This window comes from Tiliqua scincoides, chromosome 2 (genome assembly GCF_035046505.1).
Source record: "Tiliqua scincoides isolate rTilSci1 chromosome 2, rTilSci1.hap2, whole genome shotgun sequence".
NCBI classification, from domain to species: domain Eukaryota; kingdom Metazoa; phylum Chordata; class Lepidosauria; order Squamata; family Scincidae; genus Tiliqua; species Tiliqua scincoides.
Genome location: NC_089822.1, coordinates 269296605 through 269320438, shown reverse-complemented (window position 1 = coordinate 269320438; position 23834 = coordinate 269296605). Strand labels below are relative to the sequence as shown.

Here is a 23834-nt window from a genome sequence, read left to right as displayed (position 1 = left end):
AAAAATGGATGGCATCGATCCCCTCATGCATGCACACACACGGACTCCAGCTTCCATTTTGGCTCCCCTTCCAATCCATCCTCTCACACTCACTCCTTGCACCTCCTGTTTTTCCTGAAGAGGTCTCTCTTTCTCAGAAGGAGAAGGGGCGGGAGATCAAGGTCTACCATAGACATATATATGGGAATATCACACTTGAGGATAGGAATTGTCATTTAACTGAAAGTAGCACCCCAATTATTTCTAGTTCTTGTTCAATATTGCATGATGAGCTGTCTGCAGCCAGGGAGCAACTATGGGACACTGTCAAAAGAAAGTCACTGACTGGGGGGGAGAGAGGTTTGTTTGAAGTTTCCAAATCCCTGCTCCAAGTGGGAGGATCAAAATCATCCGATAAATCACCCTTGAGGATAGGAATTGTCACTTGACTGAAAGTAGCACCCCAATTATTTCTTCCTCTTGTCCAATACTGGATGGTGCGGTCTCTCAGGACTGGAAGTAACTCTGGGACATGCCCCAGTTGTGCAGTTGAGAGGTGCCACAGGCACACCTGGCTGTTTTGGCACAAGGATGGCCCACTTCAAAGGACCGTGAGGGGAACTGATTCCAAGTAGCGGCTTTCAAGGACCCAGATCACTGAGAGGGCTGGGCTCTCCTGCTCACACAGACCAGGCTTCCCAGCAAATGCTGTGAGACACCAACACTTGGTTCAGGGGAACCAGCAGCCCACTTGGTGTTTACGCAGCCCTGGGATCATTTAGGGTGCAACCCTCACCCCTTATGTCAGTGCTTTCCAGCACTGGCCTAGCGGTGCCAATGGGACATGTGCTGCATCCTGCAGTTGGGTGTCACTCACAGAGGCCTCCTCAAAGTCAGGGAGTGTTTGTTCCCTTCCCTCAGAGCTGCATTGCCCTGATGTCAGTGCTGGACAGCACTGACATAAGGGGTTAGGATTGCGCCCTTAGTGTCTTTTGTACCTTTCCCAGCTCTGCAACCTTTTCCCAACTCTGTCCTTCTTGAGCTGTGGAAACCACAATTATGGACAGTTTTTCAAATGCTTCATCAAAATGTGCTCCATATGAATGGCACCCAATATCAGACAGGCAAAAAGCCTTCTGCATCTGCTGCTTCTATGAAAGGAATATTCTTTAAAAAAAATAAATCAGGATTGCAAAGCATGAGTCAGGAGCAGTTCTTCAGGTAAGTCTCCCTCAGCGCTTCTATATAGAGACAGAATCAGAAAATCAGAGTCAAAAGCCTTCTGCATCTACTGCTTCTATGAAGGGAATATTCCTTTATATATATATTCTATATAATCAGGATAGCAAAGCAGAAGGAGTCAGGAGCAGTTCATCAGGCAACTCTCCCTCAGCGCTTATATATAGAGACAGAATCAGAAAGTCAGAGTCACAAGGGACTTCCAGAGATCATCCAGTCCCACCCTCTGCAGGGAGGTAGGCACTCAAATGTCAAGCACTCCATGGCATGTGCTCAGCCAGGCTGTGGTTAACCATCTCCAGGGGAGGACATCCCAGAAGGTTCCCTGCAACAGCACTAGGAAGTCTTTCACGTTGTCAATTCAGGATCTGCTGGCTTCAATTTTGCCCCTGCATCTTCTCCCTGGACTGACGCTGGAGGACGGCTGAGATCAGAATCCAGGGAAGCAGGGTGGGTGGGCAGAGGTTTCCTTCCCCCTTCAAAAAAGAAAAAAAAGGCGCTCTTGATCAGTCATACTTTGTCCCCAAAAATTGATTAAAAAGTAAAAATACCCATTCCTATTCAGCCATCCCCCTTTTTCCTCCTGCCTCCTGGGGGGGGGGAGGTGCTATTATAAGACAAAAGGCACAATCCTAGGTAGGTATACTCAGAAGTAAGTTCTATTGTGCTCAATGGGACTTACTCCCAGAAAAGTGAGGTTAGGATTGCAGCCAGACAGTCTCTGGGTCACATGGGTTTGCAATTAGCAGATACACACAGAACAAAGTCTTCCCCTCCCCCACAAATTCATCACTTCTCTTTCCCCCCTCCCTTTCCAAAACCTTCCAGGAGTGCTGCTAACAAACTCAGGGCACAATCCTAACCAGGTCTACTCAGAAGTAAGTCTTATATTGTTCAATGGGGCTTACTCTCAGGTAAGTGTGGTTAGGATTGCAGCCTCAGAGTGCTGTTTTTTGTTTCTAATGTATAATCATCACACCTTCATCCCCATTTTGGGGGTAACTGAGGTGGGGTGATGTAATGGGGAGCCGTGGCCAATGGCTACACGGATCGGGGAGCCTCTGGCTGGAGAAGTTCCAGAACCACTGGTGTAATCAATCAAATGTCCATTACCTTTTTGTGATCTCAACTCTGAGAATCCCTGCCTGCTGGGCAGCTGCAAGTCCAGGTGACCTCAACACTTGCTGGGCTACATGATCCTCTTTGGCAATGGGCTGTCAGGGAACCCGGGACACCAGCACGTCCTCAGCAACCTTCCTCACCAATTGTATTCATGGTCTTCACAGAATGAGAAGTTCCCAGTCTGAGGGGCTCAGGATCTGAACTCTGCTCCTGAATGATGCCCACATGCAGCCCAACAGAGGCATCCAGGGATGTACTTACTGACGTAGAAAACGACTCCAGCCACACTCAGGACCCCCAGGACCCCCAGGATGACTCCCACAGCAATGAGCCAAACAGGCACTGAGGGGGAAATGGAAAGAACACACATTGACTCAGACTGAAGTGGGCTCTGCAGAGCCTCAGGCAGAGATCCCGAGACCCTTCGACTGGAGATGGGGACCCTGAGGCTGGGAAACAAGCAAACCATGAGATGAACCCCGCTCTGGGGTGGCCCTGATCCAGGGCAATTCCATCCCCTGGAGACCCACTTGAGCTCAGCATCTCAGGCCTTCAAGGGAGCCTGCAAAACCACTGAGAAAGGTCTCCACTGACCTCATACGAAGGTCTGATTTGGGGGCACTCTCATGTCACCCACTCAGAGCAATGAAAGCAGAAGTTTCTGCCTCCTGCTCTCCAGGGTTCCTCTGCCCACTCTTTCCAGCAGCCACAGCCTCCTTCCAGCCTCCAGCACAGGCGTGTAGCAGCAGCTCTGAGCCCCAAAATACACCCTGAGAGGTGCTGATGCGTTTCTCCTTCGAGTCCCACCTCCCAGAATCTGCCCCCCACTCTACCCCCATCCCACAAAGAGCTCCCTCCCCAGGCCCCCCTCCCCTGCAGCCTCTCACCAGACTCCTTCACGGCCACATCCAGAGGGTCCTGCAGCCCATCATGTTCCACATGGCACTGGTAGCGGCTCCTCTCCTTGGGATCAATCTCAATGCTCAGCCCGGTGTAGTAAGTTCCATCCGGGTTGGGGCTGACAACCCCATGGAACGCGTCCTCCTGCCTGACCTTCCCATCCTTCCTCCAGGTGACATTGATCTCCTTGGGGTAGAAGCCGTGGGCCCGGCACAGGAGGGTCTCCAAGCCCTGCTGGCTGTCCTTACGTGTCACCTTTACTACGGGGGGCTCTGTGGAAAAAGTGGCAATGCCAGTGTCAAGACCGGGGTCCTTGGTTGACTCACAGGATGGATGCTGGAGTTGAGCAGAAGGAAGGGACCTTCTGATCCACCCCTGCCCCAAAAGCAGTCACCCCACAAGTGCAGCATCCTCAAGAGATGAAAACCTGCAGAGAAAGGGACTCTACAGCATCCCTCAGCACTTGGTACAAAAGCTCCAAAGCAAGAAGCAGCAGACCTGGGACGTCCCTGGGATCTCCTCCAGGGCTTTGGGGCAACTGTCCCTGGACCTCCACCCCAGCTGAACAGAGGTTGGGGGTGTGCAACCTTTTCTGTGTCACAGATACCTTTCAAATGAAAGCACTGGCCTCCTCCCAGAAAAATGCAGACACACACAAAATGCCTCTTGCAGCTCAAGGACCTTCTGAAGCCCATCCACAGACCGCAGGGCAAGAACCGCTACTCTGGACTGGAGGGCAAGAAGTGAGCATTGCCCCCCAGCATCTGGGTTTGTCCATCAGGGACGGCTCCTGAAATGGCCACTATTCATTTTTCCAGCACTGCCCTCTCTGCTCCTTCCTGCAGTTCTTTTCCTTTTCCTGAAGCTGAACATTCATCTCAGAGTGAAGAGGAAGAATTCCTGAGTCTCCTGCTTGCCTTGACTAGTTCTTGGAGGTCCAAATGGCCACCCCAAATTCTCCTCTGTAGTTTCCAAGAAGGGAGGAAACTTCAGGGGCAGTGACCAGCATCCAAAGGAAGGGGATGAGGCCAGCGATTTCTGTGCTTCCAACTGGGTGCCATTTTTAAAGGAAAAAATGATTCCCTTACAGATGCACTCTGCACATGCTCCAAGGCACTCTCTCCTCATACTGATTTTTACCGTGATCTTTCTTCTAAATGAGCTTCCTGTCAGAGAGGAAACAGACACGGCACAGGGCGAAGGCATGTGAATTCTGATCAGGTGGAGGAGAGTGAATCTTCCAGGGCAAAATATGTGTAGAGACAACTGCAGAAATACTCTCTCCTCCTCAATCTCTGAACCCCCATTTCAAGAAAGGGGAGACACCTTTGGCTGCCAGTCTTGGGAGACGAAGTGACAGACAGGCGTGTGTGCGTGAACTGTGCAGAGCGGGTGCAGCTTCCCAGAGGAAGGGAGAAGGGATGTTCTGTTGGGCATGGGGCACTGCCCCCTTCCTAACAAGAACAACAAATATGTCATCTAACAACTTAAATACTGGCCTTCAGCGAGGCTGTCTGAAAGACTGTATTCTTCCATACAAGCCTTTGGGGAAGGCCCCCTCTTCTCTCGTCCCCCCCACCCTCTGACTTCTCTATTTCAAGTATTGCTACTGCATTTCTTTTTTTTCTTCTTCAGCAAAGTCCTCCTCATTTGCTTCTTCATCTTCTCATAATGTGCAGGCATCCAAGAATGGCTTTCACCTTCTCCCCTATTTCTATTCAATGCTGTAGGAACAAAGACCAAGTGAAATCAATTTGCCTGACCTTTTCTGGACTTTTTCCCCATCTTTCCTCTTTTCTATTCTGTGCTCAAGACTTATATTTGTACTCCATACCATTAATTTCACCTTCAAACATGCAGACTTGATCCAAGGCCATGTGTTCAGACACACAGGGCGCAATCCTCACCCCTTATTGCTTTCCAGCATACAACCTGACTTTGAGGAAGCCTCCGTGAGTGACACCGAACTGCAGGATGGAAAGCACTGACATAAGGGGTGAGGATTGCGCCCACAGTAAACTAGGAGAAGGGGTGGAGCTGACTCTTGGGCCTGGAATTCTGTGAATTGAACTGCGTGACCTGCTACTGGAGCCTTGTAGTTCTGCCTGAAGGTGTGAGTTTCACTTTCCAAGGTTTTGTTGGAGTTTGGTGCAACTCCGTCTGCTGTCCAGAGGTGGCAGGATACTGTCCTGAAAGGGTTAAGCCATGGCCCAGTGACCCTACACTTTACCTGTCCCCTTTGGATGACCTATGTGGGGGTGTGGCCCAGACCCTATCACCTTCCCTTCTCTCAGAGCACACCCTCTCTTCCTCTCTTGCTGCTCTACCACGCTGACCTGACAGGATGGCTCACAGCAGGGCTCTGCTGGCGCCGCCATCTTGACCACATGGCACATGCAGGACGAGGCAGCTCCAGGGCCTTGTTATCTTAAGTTTAGTGAACCTCTGATCACAATCAGATGCTGTAAACATGCTTCTATGGAACCGTGAGTTAATGACTTCTTTTGCAACTTCAACCAGCCATTGTCGTTTGTCTTTTACTAATTAGCAGCCAGCCGGGTGTGGGAGCATCCCTGGGGTTCATTCCCAGCAAGAGGGGGGGTCTGCTGCTGGAGCTACTCTGCTTCCCCCCTAAAGAGGAAACTATTTTTTTTAAGATTCCTCCAACAGGTTTGAATTGTACTACTGCATGTTGGTGCTTATGAAGATGATGTTTCCACTACAGCTTGAATCCACTTTCAAAGCACTTCTATTCCCTTCTTCTCAAACTTTTTAGGACAGGGACCCACTTTTCAGAATGACAATCTGTTGGACCCGCTGGAAGAGATGCCTTGGCCAGAAGTGGCATCATCAAGCAGGAAGATTTTTAACACCCTTTATATGACAAAAATCAAATCAAATTCATTAAATTAGAAGTTTATAATAAGTTTAAACAATCATTTAAAATAAAGAAAACCCTCCTAAGCCTCCCAAGCAGTTGCTGGTCTGATTTGTTTGTTTTTTAAAAAATTCCCCAAATATCCCAAAGGCTACAATGATATCCACACTTACCTGAGAGTAAGCCCCATTGCCTGTCATTGTGAGCAGTATATGCATGGAATATATATGTTAAGAGCACATGCACTGTGAAAAGTCTGGATCTGTAACATTTCCCCAAATACAGTCAGATACCATCAGGGGTAACGTATTAAAAATAAAACAATTGAAATGAAAATTAGCGCAGTCCCACCTGAAATTAGCGCATGTGGGACTGACCTCGTGGGTTGTGACCCACAGCGTGCCTGCTCTGGGGGGACTGTTTGTTGGGGAATCTGAGAGCTGTCAGGGTTGCTATGAAGAAAGAAACTGCATTCTGCAGAAGGCACATTCATTTGGGACGAAGAAGGAAACGCTGCCGTGTTTTTGCCCTGCAGTTTGTTTTGCCCCCGTGCGCCCCCCTCTCTCCAGGCCTGCCCGTGCTAATATGGGGGGTGTTGCAGGAGGAGCGCAGTCTGCAGCCAGGGCCTGAGTGGCTCGGGCAGCGCAAGGGCCCCAGGACTGCAGGGGGCGGTTTTGCCCCAGGAGGAAGGGGGCTGGGGGAGAGGACTGCGCCGGTTCTGCGACGGGGCGGGAGAAGGCCCGTTCAGTTCGGAAAGCTTCCCCCTTTGGAAGGACAGCGGTGGGGCCTGGTAGAAGGGGGAGGGCTGAGGGGGGGGTCTTTGCCAGCCCGGGCTCCGCGGTGCCCGTTCCCTGGGTGCTCCATTGGCCGCTTCACCGGGATCGGAGGCGGGGATGGCGCCCTCTCTCCGCCGGGCTGCGAGCAGGGGGAGCCTCCGGCGCTGTGATGGGAGGCGTGGAGGAAGCCCCCCCCCCGCTCACCTTTCCTCTGCAGGGTCTCCGCCCCGTAGCGTAGGTACTTCTGCAGCCACTCCGGGCACAGCTCCTCCAGGAAGGCCTTCCAGGCCTGGACGTTGGCCGGCTCGGCCTCCCACTCCGCCTTGGTGAGCTGGGCTACTGCGTCTGCCGCCGTCCAGGTGAGCGTCATCGGGTCCAAGGCGATGAAGTCCCGCCCGTCGTAGGAGTACCGGACTTGCCCTCCGCGGGGCGCGCCCTCGCTCACCTCGCAGCCGCATACGCTCTGCCAAGTGTGGAGTCCTGGAAGGGACCGGCGGGGGTGTCAAAGCCCAGGCAGGCAGCAGGGCCCGACCCCCGCCCCACTTGGGGGTCGTGCCCGGAACATGGCGCGGCTCCCCGCAGCTCGGCAGTCGGAGCCGCTCAGCCAGCCATCCCGCGGCCCGACCAACCGGGAAGGGAGAGGAGGGCGGCTCCCGGGGCCCGCCCCCGCCCCGGCGTACCGGACTTCCCCTCCGCGGGGCTCATGAGCTGCCCGGTGTGGAGCCCTGCAAGGGACCGTCGGGGGCGTCAGAGCCCGGGCAGGCAGGCAGGCAGGTAGGGCCCGACCCCCGCCCCACTTGAGCAATCGGGAAGGCAGAATCGCTCACCTCCGCTCTGGTTGTAGCGCTCCATTAAGTTCTGCACGTCCGCTCTGAAGACCGCCTCCGAGACCCGGGTCATGTCCGTCTGCTGCTCCCAGTACTGGGGGTCCTCCCGGGTCACCTTCTCCATCCAATGCGCCACAGGCCTCACCCGCTTCGTGTCGCTGTCATACATCTGGTGGACCTGCCCGTCCACGCAGCCCACGGCCACGAACGCGGGCAGCCCCGGGCCGGGCTCAGACACCGCCGTGCCGAAGTAGCGCAGCGAGTGCGACGCCGAGCCTGCGGGCAGACGGGGCGGGGGGCAGTCAGGGGCGCTCGCCGGCCTGCGGGCTCCGTCCCGGTCGCGGAGGGCGAGTGCGGGGGCAGGACGGGGCGCAGCCTCTGCCCCTCGCACGACCGCCCGGGCCCCGCTGCCCCAGGAGGCCACAACCACCCTAGGGAGCCCTGCTGTCGAAGCCGCAGCGCCCCCTCCCCACGCCCCCGCATCTCATGCAGCCGCCCCTGCCTCGCTGCTCCTCTCCACGGAAGGCGCTGGGATTCTGCCCATCCCCGGGTGGCCCAGGCCCCCGGCCCCCCGCAGGAGGAAAAGCAGCCCTCTCCTCACAAGGAACACCAGCAAAGCGGGTCTGCCTGCGGGTGCTGCGCCCCCTTCCCCACTCACAGGCGTGTCCACAGCCTGCACCACTCAAGCCCCACATGGCACAACTGGCCCCAGCACCGGAGACAGGCACAGACCCCGCACGTGCACCTTCCTGGTTTTCACGCACCAACAGGCTGGATCAACCCACCGTCCCTTAAGAAGCCACCCCCCCCCCCCTGTCCACACACAGGCTCACTGGCACGAATTTGCCTCGCCTCAATCAGCCAGCAGGACACACTCAGCATCACAGGTACTCACAGTAGATAACACCCATCACACATCATCAAGACAATAAGCGACATCCCCTCGGGTAAATGCATCCCCACCCCACTTTTCCTTCTCTAATCAGGCTGGAATCCCAACCACACTTTCCTGAGAGTAAGTCCCATTGAACAAAACAGGACTTACTTCTGAGTAGACCTGGTTAGGATTGTGCCCTCAAGTTTCTGAAATTGCACTTCCAATGCCCAACTTTTATTTTTCACTTCATAGCCTGGAGTTTGGACAGACCAAAACAAGCTTCTCCGCTTCTTACCCTGTTTCACCATTTCCTTCAAATATTATAGCACTCTTCCCCTCTGCCACTGGGCAATTTTCTCTCTTCCCCCCTCCCAGACCTGCACCCCTCTTAGTTTAGGATGGGAGAACATGAGCTCTGTGGAACAGAAGCACTGCTAGAACAGTTCTCCCTGAGGCTTTATTCTATTTTTCCTCTGAATATTAATCCCCCCCATTTTAAAATTAAAAAAAAAAAATCCCAGTGACACATCCTGCCCCCACACCTCCAGGCCTTTACATATCTAGTGAAATTTTAGTGTTGTGGAAAATCTACTCAAAATTTAAGAGACTTGCAGAGATCTACAATCTTTGTTTTTGCTAGTTTTATTTGATTGCCGCTTTTGATATGGATAAATAGAAATCTGTGGATCTGTATACAGTAATGAAGGTAGAGTTTGTTGATGTTAACTATTCTCACAGATTACCACAAAATCTTGTTCCATCTGCCAACTCTACATTGTTAAGGTCAGATTTTTCCCTTGTTCTTTTTCTGGACAAAATGCAGCTGTGGAGATCTGCAGGGAGGGAGATTAAACCCATTTCTTCCTGCCCTTACTGGTTTCCATGTACTCCTCCCCCGCACCTGATGGGTGTTGCTGCACTGCAATCTCCATGTGGTTCACTCTGAAGTTCGCCCCCCAGCCCTGCAGCCACCCACTGCCCCTAAGAAGCCACCTTGCACAGCACCTGAACCCCTCAGCACCAGTGTCCAAACACAGGCCAAGTGGTGCAGACCCTCATGGTCTTTGCATGGAGGTGCTCCAGAGCTTTCGTCCTGAGTACACTTCTGTCCTGCAGTGAGTCATGGACTCTTCGCTCACAACAGGAGAGGAAACTGAACGCTTTCCACATGCGCTGCCTCCAACGCATTCTCTGCATCACCTGGCAGGACAAAGTTCCAAACTACACAGTCCTGGAACGTGCTGGAATCCCTAGCATGTATGCACTGCTGGAACAGAGACGCCTGTGTTGGCTCGGTCATGTCATGAGAATGGATGATAGCCAGATCCCAAAGGATCTCCTCTATGGAGAACTCGTGCAAGGAAAACGCCCTACAGGTAGACCACAGCTGCAATACAAGGACATCTGCAAGAGGGATCTGAAGGCCTTAGGAGTGGACCTCAACAGGTGGGAAACCCTGGCCTCTGAGCGGCCCGCTTGGAGGCAGGCTGTGCAGCATGGCCTTTCCCAGTTTGAAGAAACACTTGGCCAACAGTCTGAGACTAAGAGGCAAAGAAGGAAGGCCCATAGCCAGGAAGACAGACCAGGGACAGACTGCACTTGCTCCCGGTGTGGAAGGGATTGTCACTCCCTAATAGCCTTTTCAGCCACACTAGACACTGCTCCAGAACCACCTTTCAGAGCACAATACCATAGTCTTTCAAGACTGAAGGTTGCCAACACTTCGCTCCACCTCCAAAACCTCTTTAAGGTCTTTATTTGCTGCCTTCTCCTTTCTTCACAGGACAACCCAAAAAACTCCAGACCTCCTCCACAGACCGCACCAGAAAGGCCCGAAAGTTCCCCTGGAAGTGCCTGTTTAAAACAGTGACACTTCCAGAAGGCATCTGTAGAAGAAGGTGTGATGTGGTCTGGCCTCAATCTCCAGCATGGACACTTGTGGAAGTATCTTCTCCACATCCACTCAGCATCACAGCTACTCAGAGTAAAACTATCCAGACAACACCCATCAGGCACCATTAAGACAATAAGCAACATCCCCTGGAGAAAATGCTGCCCCACCCCCATTTTCCTTCTCTAATCAGACTCATTTCTCAAAGGTCAGCACCTTCCCATTCCCAGCTTTTATTTTCACTTCATGGCCTGGAATTCTTCACAGACCAAAACAAGCTTCTCCACCTGCCCACTTCTCAGCTTCTTCCTCCAAATATCACAGCAGCCTCTTTTACAGGGTGGCAGGAGCTGGAGGAATCCAAATATTCTTCATATCCCTGGTGGTGGAGCTCCCCCCACCCAGTCACACACTTTGCAGTGGTTCAGCTTCTGGATTCCAGGCAGAGATCCTCACTCAACCCCCATCTTGCCTGACCAGAATCACCCAAAATCTGTACCCAAAATCCTAGTTTGCATCTGTGACCAAATCACTGCACATGAATCCCAGGCTGGCTCCCTCCTTGTGGCGCTGCTGTGATGGAGACAGGACTCCTGTGCACAAGAGACAATCTCATTACAAAGCAAAGGCTGTGCACAATATGTCACTCGGGTCCTATCCTGTTACACAGCCAAGGTTGACCTCTTGCTTTATGACAATCAGCACCAACAAAGGTAGCATGGCAAGTATAAAACTGTGGTAGATTAAGAACATAAGAACATAAGAACAGCCCCACTGGATCAGGCCATAGGCCCATCTAGTCCAGCTTCCTGTATCTCACAGCGGCCCACCAAATGCCCCAGGGAGCACACCAGATAACAAGAGACCTCGTCCTGGTGCCCTCCCCTACATCTGGCATTCTGACTTAACCCATTCCTAAAATCAGGAGGTTGCGCATACACATCATGGCTTGTACCCCATAATGGATTTTTCCTCCAGAAACTCGTCCAATCCCCTTTTAAAGGCATCTAGGCTAGACGCCAGCACCACATCCTGTGGCAAGGAGTTCCACAGACCGACCACGCGCTGAGTAAAGAAATATTTTCTTTTGTCTGTCCTAACCCGCCCAACACTCAATTTTAGTGGATGTCCCCTGGTTCTGGTATTATGTGAGAGTGTAAAGAGCATCTCCCTATCCACTCTGTCCATCCCCTGCATAATTTTGTATGTCTCAATCATGTCCCCCCTCAAGCGTCTCTTTTCTAGGCTGAAGAGGCCCAAACGCCGTAGCCTTTCCTCATAAGGAAGGTGCCCCAGCCCCGTAATCAGCTTAGTCGCTCTCTTTTGCACCTTCTCCATTTCCACTATGTCTTTTTTGAGATGCGGCGACCAGAACTGGACACAATACTCCAGGTGTGGCCTTACCATCGATTTGTACAACGGCATTATAATATTAGCCGTTTTGTTCTCAATACCCTTCCTAATGATCCCAAGCATAGAATTGGCCTTCTTCACTGCCGCCGCACATTGGGTCGACACTTTCATCGACCTGTCCACCACCACCCCAAGATCTCTCTCCTGATCTGTCACAGACAGCTCAGAACCCATCAGCCTATATCTAAAGTTTTGATTTTTTGCCCCAATGTGCATGACTTTACACTTACTGACATTGAAGCGCATCTGCCATTTTGCTGCCCATTCTGCCAGTCTGGAGAGATCCTTCTGGAGCTCCTCACAATCACTTCTGGTCTTTACCACTCGGAAAAGTTTGGTGTCGTCTGCAAACTTTGCCACTTCACTGCTCAACCCTGTCTCCAGGTCATTTATGAAGAGGTTGAAAAGCACCGGTCCCAGGACAGATCCTTGGGGCACACCGCTTTTCACCTCTCTCCATTGTGAAAATTGCCCATTGACACCCACTCTCTGCTTCCTGGCCTCCAACCAGTTCTCAATCCACGAGAGGACCTGTCCTCTAATTCCCTGACTGTGGAGTTTCATGGTAAGTATAAAATTGTGCCCTAAATGCCCAGTCTAATGCCTCACTAGTGTGCTGACTGGGCAAACAGCAAGCAAGGGAACCTTGATCTGGAGCAGAACTGTGGACCAGGCAAAGAGTTGGAGTCACCTTCTGGACCCAAACCAAATCCCAAACCAGCTGGCCCAAACAATGCGATTATTGAAGTCAGATCTGGTCTGGCCCTCACCTGCTCCAGGTTTGCCCTTTGCCTTGCCTTGTGGGGAATGTCTGGTTAAATGGTTCTGGGGCCAAATTACAAGAACTGTTGCCAGTCTTCAGGATTGAGTTCCCTCCTCTCACTCTCCTGAAGTCAGACCCAAGAGGGAAAGCACTGAGGCATCTTGCCTCCAGTCTACAAGTGCTTCAATGCACACAGCCATTAAGGCGCCCTGCAATGTGTAGCTTTCCACATGTTGGCAAGAAATTTGGGGAACTGCAGATCAACACTTTTGCAGAACCAGTATGTTTCAGGGATCTCCTTGGCCAGAAGAGCAAATACCCTCCAGGATTTGAAGTTGCTGTAGGACAGGCTGTTGCAGAGCAAAGGCAGGGAAGAGCCCTCAGAAGCAGGACAGAGTAACCTGGACCAAGAGACCCTTGGGACTGAGCTGGGGTGTGTTGGAGTTGGTACCCCTCCATCTGCTTCCAAGAGGTGGCAGGATACAGTGCATTGAAAGGGTTAAGCGATGACCCCAGTGTCACAACACTTGACCTGTCCCCTTTGGATGACCTATGTGGGGGTGTGGCCCAGACCCTATATAACCTTCCCTTCCTCCGAGCAGGCTTCTCTTTCTTTTTCCTTCTTCGCTGACCACTGACCCATCGGGATGGCATGCAGCAGGGCTCTGCTGGCGGCACCATCTTGACCGCATGGCACACGCAGGATGAGGCAGCCTTAGGGCCTTGTTGTCTATTAAGTTAGTGTACCTCTGAACATAATCAGATGCTGTAAACCATATGCTTCTATGGAACCGTGAGTAAATGAATCTCCTTTGCAACTTCAACCAGCCAATGTTGTTTGTCTTTCTTGATTAGCAGTCAGCCGGGTGTGGGAGCTTCCCTGGGTTGATTCCCAGCAAAGGGGGGGGGGGGGTCTGCTGCTGAAGCTACTCTGCTTCCCCCCTTAAGAGGAAACCAGTTTTAAGAGATTCCTCCAACAGGTTATGAGCCCAGGGACCAGGCACTAAGAAACCCAGAGACCCGGTACCAAGAAACCTAGGTGGGTTATGCATCAGGAAGCCCAGATACCTTGAAAGAATATTTTGATTTTTGGGAACTCTCCCCACCCACTCCATAAGGCTGAACTTGCTTGCTAAGTAAACAATGGCAGAAGGATCAGATGTAGAAGCCTTAGCTGTTCAACCAATGGTCAGGCTGAACCCCAGAAGCTTCCACAGCTGGCATTGCAGAATAAAGGCAGAAATACAAATGCATGGAGCCATGCCTGCCCTAAACAAGGAGCGCCCAACGAGCGGAGAGGCTGGGATTGAAAAATGGGATCAGGCAGACGGGAAGGCTAAATGCCTTATTCTCAGATCCTTAACTGAACTACAGTTGCCTTATGTTCAAGGGGCTAATACAGCAAAAGAAATGATAAGGATCCTGACTGAAACCTATGCAAAGACAGGAGCAAAGGATCAGTTCAGGTTGATTAATGATCTGTGTTGCCTCAGATTGGAAAGGAAAGAGGACTGTGATAAATATTGTAGCAAATTGATTCAGCTTTTCAATGACTTAGAACTTACCAACTTGGTTTTTTTGGAAGACCAAAGGGTGGCATACCTTGTAGGATGTCTTGATGAATCTGTTTTTGGAAGTTTTAAGTCATCGATATTTGGAAGAGAAAGAAAGGAGTATAAGACCATACTCATAGAGCTGAGATCATATTGCACACCCTTCAGAAAGGGAGATCTTGCAAGCGGATCAGATTACAAAGCAGAGTTTAAATCACACAAAAGACCCATGAGGTGCTACATCTGCAATAAAGAAGGGCATGTGGGAAAATTTTGCATTTCAAAGCAGCCAGGGGTGAAGGAGCAACACCAAAGCTCCACCCAAAACAGGGGAAAGAGCCAGAGAGAAAATCAAAAGAGGGGGGTTGGTAAACCCACTCACAGATTTACAAGCAGCAGCTCAAACCAAGAGAAGAATCATAATCTTTGCCTCAGAGAAAAGGTAGAAAGGAAGGAATGGATTATTGAGTCAGGATGTTCTTTTCACACATGCTCAATCAGGAGTTTATTTCAAGAAATGGACACAAATGTAGACTATCAGATTACCATTGCTGATGGAAAGAAAGTTGAAGCCCAAGGAAAAGGGAAAGTGGAACTGACTGGTAAATAATTCAATAAAGAATCTTACACTACATGGAGTTATGTATTCTCTAGATGTAAGTGGAAACATGCTTAGTGTGTCAACGTTAGTCAAACATGGGTACACAGTTAACTTCACAGAAAGCGGCTGTGACATAATGCGCAAAATTGATAATGCTTTAATAGCTCAAGGCTTTGAGCGGGATGGAGTTTATGTTTTAGGTTTGCACCAAGGAGAAGCGCAGCTGATGAGTGCCAAGCAAACCTGCAGCAAAGACTGTTTGAACTTGTGGCACCGCAGACTGGAACACAGAGACACAGCTGCAGTCCTGGACTTGCAAAACAAGGACCTCGCGAAAGGAATACAGGTAAAACACTGTGAGAACCATCCAGACAGGTGTGTATGTTGCATCAAAGGCAAGGCAGTCAGTCCATCCTTCCCAAAGAGGACTGAACAGCGCACCACCAAAGTACTGGAAATTGTACACAGTGACCTGGTAGGTCCAATGCCTAGTCCCTCACTAGGGAACTATAAATATGTATTAACGTTTGTGGATGATTTTTCAAGATATTCAGTGCTTTATCTGCTGAGAGAGAAAAGTGAAGTTCCTGAAATGCTCAGAAAATACCTAGCCATGGTGAAGAACAAGTTTGAAAGGAATCCTGGTGTGTTGCAGACTGACAACGGTGGTGAGTACACCTCACAGCACACAAAGTCAATTCTAGAAAGTCAAGGAATCAAACACAGATTAACTGTACCGTACATGGCAGCACAAAATGGTATTGTAGAATGCAAAAATAGAAGCCTCTTAGATGCATGCTGACAGATGCAGAGCTACCTACAAATGTTTGGAGTGAAGCAATAATCACTGCCAACTATTTGCAAAACAGACTGCCCACAAAGGTGTTTGTAAGCAACAAAACCGCTTTTGAGTTGTGGCATGGCAGAGCACCAGACATGAAGCATCTTCGTGTGTTTGGATGCAAAGTCTATACCTATGTTCCCAAGGAGAAAACGTCCAAGCTAGACCTGAGAGCTGAAGAAGGTCTTTTCATAGGCTATGCTCCAGGAACAAAAGGTTACAAAGTTATGGACATGCACACTGGAAAGATGAGCACTAGACATGGACTATACTTTGCAGAGAATGAAAAGGCTGACAAAAGTAAAAGGTTCATTAATGGTCTATCACAGACAGATGAGGAACTCATGTATGTGCCAGTTTATCATAACAGCATACCAGGACCCTCATCACCAGAATCTGAGACCAGTGCAGCAGATGAAGAGGAGATGGATGAAGAAGAGAAGACTGATGAAGAAGAGGAACTGTTGGAGCCAGAAGTTGCTGCAGAGGTGGACCAAGTTCCAGCAGAACCCAGACGTTCATCCCAAGAGAACAAAGGCGTACCACCTCCACGACTTGACCTACCTTGCAGGGTCGTCAGCACAACACGAACAAGAATCCTGGGTAGAAGCAATGCCTGCAGATGTATCAAATAAGTGGAAAAAGGCTGCACAAGAAGAGATAGATGCACTACACAAAAACAAAACATGGAAACTTACCAAGTTACCGCCAAACAAAAAGGCAATAGGGTGCAAATGGGTTTTTAAGGCCAAAACAAATGCACAAGGCCAAATAGAGCGCTATAAAGCAAGGCTTGTAGCCAAAGGTTTCTCCCAGAAATATGGAGAAAACTTTGATGAAGTTTTTGCACCTGTAGTGAAACACACTACTATAAGACTACTCCTAAGCATAGCTGCTTCCAGAAAAATGTCTGTCCGGCATTTAGATGTTAAGATTGCATTACTCTACAGAGAAATTAAAGAGGAGCTTTACATGAAACAGCCACCAGGTTTCACAGACAGCAAGAAGGTTTATCTAGTATGCAAGCTTCAGAAGGGGCTGTATGGCTTAAACCAATCAGCCAAAGCTTGGAATGAAAAACTGCACCACATGTTGACACAACTACACTTCACACAAGGTACAGCAGATCAGTGTCTATACACGAGGCAAAAGGATGGAAAATGGACATACGTCTTGGTTTACGTGGATGACTTGCTGTGTTTTTATGAGAGAGGACAAGATTACAAAGAATTAGTTAAACACTTGAACAAAGAAGTAGAAATTAAAGAGCTAGGAAAGGTCACTTATTACTTGGCATCCTTCAGTCTCGGAAGACTATGGTGTCACACTCTGAATGGTGGTTCTGGAACAGTGTCCTCTCCAGTGCGCGAAGCCTGGGTAAAGTAGGTATGGAGGATAGGCTGTTACCCATGCAGCAAATCCCCCCTCTCCATGTCGCTGAAATGGCCCAATGGAAAGGCAGAGGCCAATACGGTTTGTTCCAGCGGCGTCGCAGGAGTTGCCAGAACGTGACTGTGTTCAGCCATGAACTGCCTCAGGGACTCCGGCTCCAGGTTTTGCCTCGAGGTTGACTCCTGAAGCCTTTTCCATAACTGTCTGTAGCCACAAGGCAGTGGAGGTTTGGGATCAGAGTTTTCCTTCTCTCAGATGAGCTGCCTTCCCAGGCTGACGAGTCCCATCTACCCGGTGGCTGTTTAGTCGCCTCTTACGACAAGTACAGCCAAACAGAGGGCCTATTCTTATCCCCAGCCCCCAGGGGTAATATACTTGGATATACAAGTAGAAAGAGAACAAGATGGAAGTTTTCTTCTTAGCCAGAAAACAAAGATTCTGGACTTGTTGAAGTCACTAGGACTCAAAGATGCACACCCAGCAGCTACGCCAATGGAGACCAACTTTCTCAAACAAATAGATGAAAGTGAAGAAAACACAGGTCATGGTTCAGGATGTGGACTCACCTCCCTGCATTACAATCTCTGCACATGAACTGGAGGTTGTCCATGACTTTGTGTACCTTGGCTCAACGATCTCCAACACTCTTTCTCTCGATACCGAGCTAAACAAACGCATCGGTAAAGCAGCTACCACATTTTCCAGACTCACAAAGAGAGTCTGGTCCAACAAGAAGCTGACGGAACATACCAAGATCTAGGTCTACAGAGCTTGCGTCCTGAGTACACTTCTGTACTGCAGCGAGTCATGGACTCTTCACTCACAACAGGAGAGGAAACTGAATGCTTTCCACATGCGCTGCCTCCGACGTATTCTTGGCATCACCTGGCAGGACAAAGTTCCAAACAACACAGTCCTGGAACGTGCTGGAATCCCTAGCATGTATGCACTACTGAAACAGAGACGCCTGCGTTGGCTCGGTCATGTCGTGAGAATGGATGATGGCCAGATCCCAAAGGATCTCCTCTATGGAGAACTCGTGCAAGGAAAGCGCCCTACAGGTAGACCACAGCTGCGATACAAGGACATCTGCAAGAGGGATCTGAAGGCCTTAGGAGTGGACCTCAACAAGTGGGAAACCCTGGCCTCTGAGCGGCCTGCTTGGAGGCAGGCTGTGCAACATGGCCTTTCCCAGTTTGAAGAGACACTTGGCCAACAGTCTGAGGCAAAGAGGCAAAGAAGGAAGGCCCATAGCCAGGGAGACAGACCAGGGACAGACTGCACTTGCTCCCAGTGTGGAAGGGATTGTCACTCCCGAATCGGCCTTTTCAGCCACACTAGATGCTGTGCCAGAACCACCTTTCAGAGCGCGATACCATAGTCTTTCAAGACTGAAGGTTGCCAGCTAGATGAAAGTGAACCTCTCCCAAACAATACACAATACAGAGAAGCAGTAGGCCAGTTACTTTATCTTTCAAACACAACTAGGCCGGACATTGCAACTGCTACTGGAATTCTGAGTAGGAAAAATAATTCTCCCACAAAATGGGATTGGCTTGGCATTAAGAGGTTTGTGGGATACCTAAAGGCACCCTGGACTTCAAACTGAAGTTGCCAGCCAGTGAAAGACCCAAGTTAGTAGTCTACAGTGACTCAGATTGGGGAGAAGACAGAACTGACCGAAAGTCAACAAGTGGACATTTGGCTCTGTATGGAGATAGAGCAATCAGTTGGGCAAGCAGGAAACAAACCTCTGTTGCTCTTTCTTCCACAGAAGCAGAATATGTATCTGCATCAGAAACATGCAGAGAGGTAATGTGGCTTTGTAAATTGTTAAATGATTTGGGCATAGATGAATAAAAGCCAATCCAAGTGTTTGAAGACAACCAGAGTTGTATCAGGTTGGCACACTCAGAAAGCCACAATGCACGCACTAAGCACATAGACATTAGAAACCACTTTGTGCGTGACTTGATTAAGAAAGAGCTTGTCAGGATGGACTACTGTCCAACCCAAGAAATGACAGCAGATATCCTGACCAAGCCGCTGACAAAAGAAAAGTTCCAGAGTCTACGTGAAAGTATGAATCTGCTGGACTTGGGCATCTGGAGTTGAGAAGGGGTGTTGGAGTTAGTACAACTCCATCTGCTTCCACAGGTGGCAGGATACTGTCCATTGAAAGGGTTAAGCCATAGCCCAGTGACCCTACACTTTACCTGTCCCCTTTGGATGACCTGTGTGGTGTTGTGGCCCAGACCCTATAACCTTTCCCTTCGCTCCGAGCACGCCCTCTCTTCTTCACTGACCACTGACCTAACAGGGTCGCTCTCAGCAGGGCTCCGCTGGTGACACCATCTTAACCACATGGCATGCAGGATGAGGCAACTTTATGGCTTTGTTGTCTTTAAGTTAGTGGACCTCTGATCATAATCAGATGCTGTAACTTTACTTCCAATAAACCCTGAGTAAATGACTTCTTTTGCAACTTCAACCAGCCAATGTTGTTTGTGTTTCTTGATTAGCAGTCAGCCGGGTGTGGGAGGCTCCCTGGGGTTGATTCCCAGCAAGAGGGAGGGGGTCTGCTGCTGAAGCTACTCTGCTTCCCCCCCTAAAGGAGGAAACCAGTTTAAAGATTCCTCCAACAGCCATCGCCTCAGGCAGCAGATGGGGGGGGCCACCTTTGTCTGCCCACCTGCCTCCACTGCTCCCTTCACCTTCTACTCCCTGGACTGGAAAAGGAAGGAGACAGAGAAGAGAAAGAACTCCTGTGGAGGGGAGGGGAGGGGGCTGCTGAGCCAGAACATTGGCAAGCGAAGGGGTAGAGGCTGGCACTTCAGTGGGCAAGGGGGGCAGCCTCAGGCAACAGGAAGGCATGGGCTGGCCCCAGAGCAAGTAAAGCAAAATTAACTCCCTAACACAGGAGAGACAAGCCGTAGGGGGGTGTTCAAGACAATCAGGGGGGGCGGACTGTGGGGCTCTTGTGTGCAGAAAGGAAGGGGGTCTGGCCTCTGATTTCCCAGGAGGAGTCCTGGTTCTGTCTGTCAGGATGTCTGTTTCAGGGGCACAGAACGGGCGTGCCAGGCACTGCACAGAGGAGTCTGCGGGAAATGGATTCAGAGGGAAAGAGACTGAACCTGCAAAGAAACGCTGGAGAGATGCAGCAGCTGCAGTGGGGGGACCTGTGACCCAGACTTGTGACTCCTTCCTAACAGTGGCACTGCCCCCAGCACTGGCATTCCTGGAGGGGGCAAAACACTGGCGGAAAGCGGCCCCACCTCTTCCCTTTTGCAGTGGCGAGTAGCCAGGCACCTGAGGAAACTTACTGGAACGCCAGTGCCCCCCACAGACAGTCACAGTGGGCGAGAGGAGCCAACCTCAGCCCCCTCCTTGGCCTGCAGCCTGGCAGGTGGGGGTCGCCTTGAGTGGGGGGGGGAGCTGGGGGGTGAGACAGGCCGGGATGGAGCAGCAGGAAAGGAAGACCCAGCCTGGAGCCACAACAAACTCGGACAAGGACCTGGATGCCATGGGGTCCCTGCTCTGCCTGCAGGAGCTGCGCTGGGCGAAGGAGGGAGGGAAAGGTCTCTGCCCTGGAGCACTTCCATACCTGCAGGTCGCGGAAGAAGGACGTGTAAAGGCTGAGGCTCTGCTCCGGGTGGGACCTCGGAATCCCCCCCTTTCCACCAGGCTGCGGAGTGGGCACAGCGCCCCTCCCTCCTGCCCAGGGACTCCACTGGCTGCCCACCCGCCCTCCTGCTTTCCTCCCCTGTAGGGACTCACTCACCGGAGCAGCCCCCCAGTAGCGGGAGGGCAGCCGCCCCCAGGAGCCAGGCGCGCCAGCCCGCCAGCCCCATCCCTCCTGGCGCCGGATCGCAACCACCAGCCTCCCTCCCCGTCCAGGCTGCGCTGAGCTGTGAAGGCGAGACCGGCGAGAAGCGCTCCGCCCATGAGGAGCGGGTGCGCCTGTTGCGTCACCGGTTGCTGGGCAGACCTGGAAAGGGCCGGGCAGCTGGACACGTAACCCGAAGAAAGAAAGTTTGGTCCCGACTGATCAGAGGCTTCTCTCCCCCCCCCCCCCCACACACACTCTTCTCCTACTGGGGAGGGGATGGCTGCCCGCTGCTGCTGGGGCTGTTCCTGGGGATTCCCCCATCATGATGTGGTGCCATAAAAATCTCCCAGTAGAAAGAGGGAGGGGGAGTTTTCTGCCGGCATCACTTCCTGGACCAGGCTTTGCGTGGCTTTGCTTCCCAGCCTGGACCCAACGCCCCCCCCCCCCCGCAGCAGGAGCACTAGGCGTTGCAGGGAGCCTCACCGCAGCAGGGCCATTACAGGCAGGGGGGAGCAAAACGCCCAGAAGGCCTCCCTGGAATGCTCGATCACGCCCCCCTATTGCTCCCACCGCCCAGAGGGGAGGGAGAGGGGCCTCTTGATTGCTGGGTGAGGCTCCCTGCTACACTTAGTTCTTTGCAATGCACACCCTCCAGCTACACCACTACTCCTTGTCATTAAAACATAGGAACAGAGAAGGGCATATAAATGGATTTATATATTTCTGTCTGCTTAGGTGCTGCATTGTCACCTTCCATTGAGTTGTAAATTCCTTGCAGCTAGGAACTGCAAACCACTTCTCTGTTACTGTTTAGTTTGGTTCAGGCTTTGCATGCTACTAGGCCTAAACTGTACATATTCATGACATGTCCTCCCTCAGGCGCCTTTTCTAGGCTGAAGAGGCCCAAACGCCGTAGCCTTTCCTCATAAGGAAGGTGCCCCAGCCCCGGAATCATCTTAGTCGCTCTCTTTTGCACCTTTTCCATTTCCACTATGTCTTTTTTGAGATGCGGCCACCAGAACTGGACACAATACTCCTTACCATAGATTTGTACAACGGCATTATAATACTAGCCATTTTGTTCTCAATACCTTTTCTAATGATCCCAAGTATAGAACTGGCCTTCTTCACTGCCGCCGCACATTGGGTCGACACTTTCATCGACCTGTCCACCACCACCCCAAGATCTCTCTCCTGATCTGTCACAGACAGCTCAGAACCCATCAGCCTATATCTAAAGTTTGGATTTTTTGCCCCAATGTGCATGACTTTACACTTACTGACATTGAAGCGCATCTGCCACTTCGCTGCCCATTCTGCCAGTTTGGAGAGATCCTTCTGGAGCTCCTCACAATCACTTCTGGTCTTCACCACTCGGAAAAGTTTGGTGTCGTCTGCAAACTTTGCCACCTCACTGCTCAACTCTGTCTCCAGGTTATTTATGAAGAGGTTGAAAAGCACCGGTCCCAGGACAGATCCTTGGGGCACACCGCTTTTCACCTCTCTCCATTGTGAAAATTGCCCATTGACACCCACTCTCTGCTTCCTGTCCTCCAACCAGTTCTCAATCCATGACAGGACCTGTCCTCTAATTCCCTGACTGTGGAGTTTTTTCAGTAGCCTTTGGTGAGGGACCGTGTCGAACACCTTCTGAAAGTCCAGATATATAATGTCTACGGGTTCTCCCGCATCCACATGCCTGTTGACCTTTTCAAAGAATTCTATAAGGTTCGTGAGGCAAGACTTACCCTTACAGAAGCCATGCTGACTCTCCCTCAGCAAGGCCTGTTCGTCTATGTGTTTTGAGATCCTATCTTTGATGAGGCATTCCACCATCTTACCCGGTATGGATGTTAGGCTGACCAGCCTATAGTTTCCCGGGTCCCCCTCCTTCCCTTTTTAAAGATAGGCGTGACATTTGCTATCCTCCAATCTTCTGGCACCGTGGCCGTTTTGAGGGATAAGTTGCATATTTTAGTCAAGAGATCAGCAACTTCATTCTTCAATTCCTTAAGAACTCCTGGGTGGATGCCATCAGGGCCCGGTGACTTATTGATCTTTAATTTATCAATGAGGTCTGAAACATCTTCTCTTTTAACCTCTATCTGACTTAACTCCTCAGTCAGGAGGGGCCATTCGGGCAGCGGTATCTGCCCGAGGTCTTCTGCCATGAAGACAGATGCAAAGAACTCATTTAATTTCTCTGCCATCTCTAAGTCTCCTTTTATCTCCCCTTTCCCTCCCTCACCATCCAGTGGGCCAATCGCTTCTCTGGCGGGTTTCCTGCTTCTAACATATTTGAAGAAGCTTTTATTATTTCCCTTAATGTTGCTGGCCATGTGTTCCTCATAGTCTCGCTTGGCCTCCAGTATCACCGTCTTACATTTCTTTTGCCACAGTATGTTCCTTTTTATTCTCCTCAATAGGGCAAGACTTCCATTTATGGAAGGAAGCTTCCTTGCCCTTCACAGCCTCTCTAACTTGGCTGGTTAGCCATGCGGGCATCCTCCTGGATTTAGTGGAACCCTTCTTTCTTTGCAGTATACACCTCTGCTGGGCCTCTATTACTGTTGTTTTAAGCAGCCTCCATGCACTCCAGAAGGATTGGACTCTTTTTACCTTCCCTTTCAACCTCCTTCTAACCAGCCTCCTCATTTGAGGGAAGTCCGCCCTTCGGAAGTAAAGGGTTTTTGTGAGAGATTTGCCCGGTATTCTTCCTCTGACATGCATGTCGAAACGGATCGCAGCATGATCACCGTTCCCCAATGGCTCCGTAACACTGACATCTCTAACCAGGTCCTGTGTACCGCACAATATTAAATCCAGAGTCACCTGTCCTCTGGTGGGCTCCATGACTAGCTGCTCTAAGCCACAGTCATTTAGCACGTCAAGGAATCTGGTCTCCTTTTCATGACCAGAACACAAATTGACCCAGTCAATATGAGGATAATTG

General features: G+C 50.8%; 2 protein-coding genes across 2 annotated transcripts in view; one reads left to right on the top strand and one right to left on the bottom strand.

Moving 5' to 3' along the window:
- The window catches only part of LOC136640475 (major histocompatibility complex class I-related gene protein-like), a 218346-nt gene that overhangs the window by 49554 nt on the left and 144958 nt on the right, over positions 1 to 23834 (top strand). The window lies entirely within an intron of this gene.
- LOC136641468 (major histocompatibility complex class I-related gene protein-like) lies at positions 1183 to 8660 on the bottom strand. Its single transcript, XM_066617284.1, has 6 exons — positions 8617 to 8660; positions 7722 to 8128; positions 7099 to 7374; positions 3228 to 3512; positions 2602 to 2682; positions 1183 to 1220 (listed from the first exon to the last, which is right to left on the bottom strand). The coding sequence occupies exons 1-6, from the start codon at positions 8658 to 8660 to the stop codon at positions 1183 to 1185; spliced, it is 1131 nt and encodes a 376-aa protein (XP_066473381.1).